Genomic DNA, 7,407 nt, shown 5'->3' on the forward strand with positions numbered 1-7,407 from the left:
GTTTCCTGTTTGTTTACAGTCTTTATTGCACCTGAACATCTGCCACAAACAAAAACTAACTTCCTAGTTAACCTGCCATATATATATATATATATATATATATATATATATTATACTTAAGCCTTATGATTGGATTCGGTAAACAGAAACTGACAGAAGCCCATTGTGTGTGTGTGTGTGTGTGTATATGTTTGCATGTATGTACAGAGGTGCAGGTGTGGCTGTATGGTAAGAAGTTTGCTTCCCAACCACATGGTTCTGGATTCAGTCCCACTGCGTGGCACCTTGGGCAAGTGGCTTCTACTATAGCCTTGGGCCAACCAAATTCTTGTGAGTGGGTTTGATAGACGCACACTCTGTGTGTGTGTCTTTTAGTCTGTGTTCGTCCCCCTCCCCCCATCACTGTTTGACAACCAGTATTGGTGTGTTTATGTTCCCATAACTTAGTGGTTTGGCAAAAGAGGCTGATAGAATAAGTGCTAGGCTTAAGTCCTGGGATGGATTTGTTTGACAAAAGCACTTCAAGGCAGTGCTCTAACATGGTCACAGTCACATGACTGAAACAAGTAAAAGAATACATGTATATGTATGCTGTGTGTACCCCTGTCATAACATCGTGTGATGGTTGTAAATGAACATCATCATCATCTTACAAACAATCTTCCATTCATTTCCAGCCTTTTGTAGAAAGACCATATCTGGTCATGGAGAAATATTACCTTGCCTGGAAACAGTTGAGGGTTGGCGACAGGAAGAGCATCCAGCCTTAGAAAATCTGCCTCAATTTTGTACAAGATATTCAGTTCTACACCTTCATATGTATAGAAAAGTATTATCTATACACCTATATGGACAATCTGATTTTTTTTTTTTTTATCATATTAGAGATTTTATCTTTGTACTTTTGACCACTAAAGCATGGTGTCAATCATCACTCTGTTGCTTTCTGTCTCTTTCTGGTTTACCTCTTCTACTTCTTCTGAATTGGCCAGTAGAGGTAGTGTTGGAGGTGCAGTGTTAACAACATATGTTAGTAATGAGATGTGAACATGCAACTCTTCCTCATTTTGTCACCCATTCCGTTGTTTCTCCCGGTATCCAAACTAACTGTTTTGTCCAGTCCTTTCTCTTTTCTGGACTTTATTGCCATGGAATCGCCTTCTGTGCTCCCATTTTTGACATAAACATCGACTTGCAGCTGTTCCAATTACATAGAAATCTCACTGGTCTTGAAGGGTCTGCAAAGGTTATAGACACATTTCCTTCCTTCTGATCAAAACCGTAAAAAGAAACTGAGAAAAAAATCATTTGGCAACAAATCCATTTAGCCATTACCACTCCTGTATACTCATGTTCTCATTAGTTTAATACGTCATTTGATAATAGTGAAACATGCCACTTACAATTTCTGGAATGTATGGACATCTGTGGTATTAACTGTAAGGAATGGGTTGACTGTATGTTGTTGTTTAGAGTCAGTTCAGCCTTGATCAAGCAGACCAATAAACCAAGACGGTCCAACTGTGATCAAACATACTATATCCAATGTGTCTGGCTCTTTTTTTTAAATGGCTGGGTGTGAGTGAAGGCACATTGTCCAGTGGTTAGCCTGTTGCAGATCAGTAACTCTGTGACTGACTGGTGTCCTGTTCAGAGTGAATGTTGTGATCTTGGTCACATATATACAATGGCCAGAGTAATCAGTCTTATAGATCCTAGGACTTGAGACAATAATGTCCAGGGGTTGGTGATGGTAATATGACAGATGTGGCTGTTGTTTCTAGCAGCTTGAGTGTCCAGATAGAGACCTCTTTGTTGAATTACTGTGGTTTGTTGTTTTTAACTGCAGGTCAATGATGTTTGAAGAAACTTATGATCCATTCCTACCATGATCATCTCACATTTTTAGATTCTACATTACCCTTCCATTTTTAAGACAATACGGTATGATTTCAGTGAGATTTGGCAACTATTTCTAGAAGGTTTAACAGACACATTGAAGTTTCCTCTTGTTGGGCCTTGTATCACTAATCGTATTCCTTTCAGTAAACCAAATCTTAGAAGGTTAAAGACACTGTTGCAGAATATGCTTTGACAACCCACAATTTTAATGCTTTGTCTTTTGTATTCCTAGTAGTATTCAACCATCAGCATCCACAGTGATATACCTTCAGTGTGTTTCATATTCTTCTTTTGTTTTCATTGCTGCAGGATTTCCCAGTTCATGAGTTAACCAAGCATTCAAGCCAGGGCTTAGCAAATATATCTCCAGTGAAAGGTAAGGACTATATATTCTTTGATTTCTGATTCCTGGAAGGTGAGATTGAGAAAATGAAATGTCTTACCTTAATGTCAATGCAGAAAATATTTTTTCTGGCATAACCCCTACATACAACAAAGTACTGGCTATCTACATAAGCTGTGCTGATCAGGCAAAATGCTATGCTGTATCAAGTTACTGTTCTTTACATTCTGAGATCAAATTTGCCTTTCATACCTTAAGGGTCAATCAGATAAAATGCTACTCATTTACTGGGATCAATGTAATTGAGTATCTTCCAATCATCAAAATTCCTGACTTTGTGCCTAAATTAGAAATAATTCAAGTTAGGTACGTGTATGGTTGTGTCGTAAGAAGTTTGCTTCCCAACCACATGGTTTTGGGTTCAGTCCCACTGTGTATCAACTTGGACACGTGTCTTCTACTATAGCAGTGAGTTGACCAAAACCTCATGAGTGGATTTGGTTGACAGAAATTGTGTGGAAGCCTATCATACATATGTGTGTGTGTGTGTTACTGTCTCCTTGCCTTGACATCATGTGATAGTTGTGCATGAGTATCACCATCATTCAAGCTGTGTCCTTCATTTCCAATATTCAACACATTTTGGCACAAGGCCAGCAGTTTTGGGGGATGGGATAAGTCGATTATATTGACCCCAGTGCTCAACTGGTATTTATTTTATCAACCCTGAAAGGATGAAAAACAAAGTTGACCTCAGCAGGATTTGAACTCAGAATGTGAAGATGGAAGAAATAATACTAAGCATTTTGCCCAGCATGCTATCGATTCTGCTAGCTATCATATTTTGCTTGCTAGTAATATTAAGAAGGACAATGAATCATTCCATGCTCTCTTGGACTTTTTTATTACATTTCCTTACAATTCTGGTTCATGTTGCATTTCTTGTTATTTCAGCTGAAGTACTTGCTGTAGATTCCAGTCCAGAGAACCAAGGGGAATCATCTTATCTCAAAGATAGAATATTTTTCCAGAATAATGGTATATTCAATGTATTTTCTTTAAGTGTGTCCTCATTGTCATAGCCATAATCATTCATTATCATCATTTTCCAACCACCTTCCTATTCCAGCATCTCAGCATTTCACCATCATTGTGTTTCTTTGTCATCTAGCTGTCACAGGAACAAAGAAAACCCACCAGTTTCTGTTAATGTGCATGTCTGTACTACCAGTCATCACTTCCTCTCCTCTGATTGATAGTCATCATTGTCCCTTATTCATGTTGATCATCAACCACTCTCCACTTTTCTTCACCATTTACTACGTTCATTTCTACCTCTATTTCTAACCATCTCTCTCACTCTGCCACCACATTTTTACAACTTTTACCCTCCTGCCTTTCCTGATCATCTATCCACACACTCTCTTCTATTCAACTTCTGAAGATACAGTGTCACCACCATCTTTCCAGCTCCATTCCATTTACTCCTACCCAAGCTCATAAAATGGCTTAGCCTCATATTTCCTCTTTAACAACAAATCTATTCATGTTGCTCCTGTCACACTCCAATCTCTCAGCACCTCGCATAAAGCCTCCTCTACTATATTCCTTTTTGGTCAAGTAGGCTCTACGGTGACATCACTAATGCTGATGCCATGAAAAAACACTCGGTACACACTGTAAAGTGGTTGGTGTTAGAAAAGGTATCCAGGTGTAGAAACCATGTCAAAACTGAGTTACTAGCATGAGACATGCTTCTCCAACATGTTAAATTCTTTCAAACCATCCCAACCCATGCCAGCATCGTTAATGATGATGGTCTTACAGCTGAATACCATTTTTGTTGCCAATGATTTTGAAACATGAATTGCCTCATTAATGACAATAAAAAATATATATCATCATCATCATCATTATCGTCGTTTAACGTCCGCTTTCCATGCTAGCATGGGTTGGACGATTTGACTGAGGACTCGTGAACCGGATGGCTACACCAGGCACCAATCTGATTTGGCAGAGTTTCTACAGCTGGATGCCCTTCCTAACGCCAACCACTCCGAGAGTGTAGTGGGTGCTTTTACGTGCCAGCGGCACGAAGGCCAGTCAGGCGGTACTGGCAACGGCCAAGCTCAAAATGGTGTATTTTACGTGCCACCTGCACAGGAGCCAGTATATTTGTGAAAATTGTAACAAATGTGGAGAACATACAGGAAATAGCATTAATAGGCTCCACACTTTCATTTATGTAGAGTATTCTCAATACAATATGAAATATTAACCAAAAAAAAAAATTTGCCTCTTATCAAAGGTGTTTGGTTATGCACTGAAAGCATGCAGTGAAATTTTTTTTTCTTTTTTGAGCCCTAGGACTCCTTGAAAGGGATGTCAATCCATTACAGGCTTTAAGGTTTGCAATCCTGAGGCGAGGGAACAAGTTGATTATTTTGAACCCTTGTACTTGACTAATAGTTTATTTTGTTGACCCTGAAAGGATGAAAGGCAAAGTTGTCCTTAGTGGAATTTGAGCTTAGGGTGCAAAGAACTAAAACAGCTGCTAAGCATCTTGTCTGACACGCTCATAGTTCTGCCAGATGAATTATAGGCGCAGGTGTGACTGTGTGGTAAGACGCTTGCTTCCCAACCACATGGTTCTGGGTTCAGTCCCACTGCACGGCATCTTAGGCAAGTGTCTTCTACTATAGCCTCGGGCTGACCAAAATCCTTGTGAGTGGATTTGGTAGATGGAAACTGAAAGAAGCCCGTCATCACTGCTTGACAACCAGTATTGGTGTGTCTATGTTCCTGTAGCTTAGTGGTTCAGCAAAAAGACTGATAGAATAAGTGCTGGGCTTTAAAAAGAAAATAAGTCCTTCGGTCAGTTTGTTTGACTAAAACCCTTCAAGGCTGTGCTCCAGCATGGCTGCTGTCAAATGACTGAAACGAGGTGAAGAATAGTTGTTAATGTTAATATTATTATTGGCTTTCTAAGTTTAGCATTTTAAAGGGGTTTATAGTCAGTTTGCTTAACCCCAGTACTTGATAGCTTCTTATTTTCTTGTAATGTGCACCACTAATTGATGGCAGTTAACTCTCGGAAAACTATATCTCAGATGTTGATTTTTCTTTTTTTTTTTTTTTTTTTTTTTTTTTTTTTTGTTATTTCCAAAAATATTTTTGGATTCCTATGTTTTTGATGTAGGAGATTATGATTTTGCCAAAAAAAAACACATTTTCAAAATCTATTTTCCCCTTCTCTACCCCAATTATTTATTTTTTTTTTAATCAGTGTAGAAAAATACAGAGATCACACATACACACTGGGTAAAACACAGATTATGTTATTTCTTGCTATTTGCATGCACAAAATTACAGCTCAACTCCAATTAAAACAAACTTTTTTTTTATTTACGTATTTAAAAATCTGATCTTCAATGTGAACTCAGAATGAACTTTTTTCAGAAATTATGTCATTTAGCTGTTATTTCTAGAATGTCGGGTTTTTTCTGGTAATGATTTGATATTTTTTCATCCATTGTTGTAGTAGAAATCTACACATGTGTAAAACATGAAATTGTTAGCTTTTTGGAAGGCGGGAGGGAAATTGAGTGTTTTTTTAAGAGAAATTGGAATTTAATAAAAGAATTTCTTTTGCAATTTGTGCCGCTGGACTGGCTCCTGTGCAGGTGGCACGTAAAAAACACCATTTTGAGCGTGGCCATTGCCAGTACCACCTGACTGGCCCTCATGCCGGTGGTACATAAAGGCACCCACTACACTCTCGGAGTGGTTGGCGTTAGGAAGGGCATCCAGCTGTAGAAACTCTGCCAAATCAGATTGGAGCCTGGTGAAGCCATCCGGTTCACCAGTCTTCAGTCAAATCGTCCAACCCATGCTAGCATGGAAAGCAGACGTTAAACGACGACAATGATGATGATGGTGATTTAGATACTAAATCATCATCATCATTGTTTAATATCTGCTTTCCATGCTAGCATGGGTTGGACACTGACTGAGGACTGGAGCCTGGTGCAACCTTCTGGCTTGCCAGTCCTCAGTCAAATTGTCCAACCCATGCTAACATGGAAAGCAGATGTTAAACGATGATGATGATGATTTAGTATAATAAATTATAGATCAACATACTAAAAACATCCACTTGTGACCATCATAGTCTGGTTGTCCAGCATCCTCACGACACCCACTTGTGACTATAATGGTCTGGTAGCAACATCTTTATGACATCCACTTGTGACCGTCATAGTCTGGTTGTCCAACATCCTCATGACACCCACTTGTGACTATAATGGTCTGGTAGCAACATCTTTATGACATCCACTAGTGACTATCATTGTCTGGTAGGCCAACATCCTAATGATGTCCACTTGTGACTATCATAGCCTGTATGTCAACATCCTTATGATACCTAGTTGTAACAATCATTGTCTGGAAGGTTGACATCCTAATGACATCTGTTTAAAACTAGTCAGATAGGTCAATGTTTTTAATAACTAACGACAGGTACTCGTGACTATCATAGTCTGATGTTTCAGTATCCTAGCAACATTTCACCTATGACTGTCATGACCTGGAGAAACACATTAAAAGCAAAACTTAAGAAATGCTTTCAATAACCTGGATAATTTATCTTCTCAGTAACTCCTGAATTATTTTAGATAACACATGTTCTACTTTAAATAGCATATTTTTGGTAAAGCATGTTCCAAATAATACAGATCTACATTTAAGAGATGAATTATGTACATTATTTACATTTGACTGATTTTTGTCCTCATCTTGTTTGTTGTTAACATAACGTTTCAGCTGATATACCCTCCAGCCTCCATGAGGTGTCTTGGGAAAATTTCAAACCTGGGTTCTCATTCCTAAGGTATTTTTCGCACGCTTCTGTATCGGTGGCACGTAAAAAGCACCATTTGAGTGCGATCGTTTCCAGCTTCGCCTTACTGGCACTCATGCCGGTGGCATGTGAACAAAACATTGAACTGACTCCTGTGCAGGTGGCACGTAAAAAACACCATTTGAGCGTGGCCATTGCCAATACTGCCGGACTGGCCCTCATGCTGGTGGCACGTTAAAAGCACCCACTACACTCTCAGAGTGGTTGGCATTAGGAAGGGCATCCAGCTGTAGAAACTCTGCCA

General features: G+C 39.0%; 1 protein-coding gene across 3 annotated transcripts in view; it reads left to right on the forward strand.

Annotated features, from left to right (window-relative positions):
• Nucleotides 1-7,407, forward strand: part of LOC106875749 (mediator of DNA damage checkpoint protein 1) — a 49,682-nt gene that overhangs the window by 17,571 nt on the left and 24,704 nt on the right. For all 3 annotated transcript variants that reach the window (XM_014923999.2, XM_014924002.2, XM_014924000.2), the window contains exons 8-9: nt 2,212-2,278; nt 3,200-3,283. In XM_014923999.2, coding sequence (XP_014779485.1) covers nt 2,212-2,278; nt 3,200-3,283 — 151 coding nt within the window. The remainder of the gene's footprint in view (nt 1-2,211; nt 2,279-3,199; nt 3,284-7,407) is intronic.

The sequence above is a fragment of the Octopus bimaculoides genome, chromosome 8 (genome assembly GCF_001194135.2).
Source record: "Octopus bimaculoides isolate UCB-OBI-ISO-001 chromosome 8, ASM119413v2, whole genome shotgun sequence".
In the NCBI taxonomy this organism is placed as follows: domain Eukaryota; kingdom Metazoa; phylum Mollusca; class Cephalopoda; order Octopoda; family Octopodidae; genus Octopus; species Octopus bimaculoides.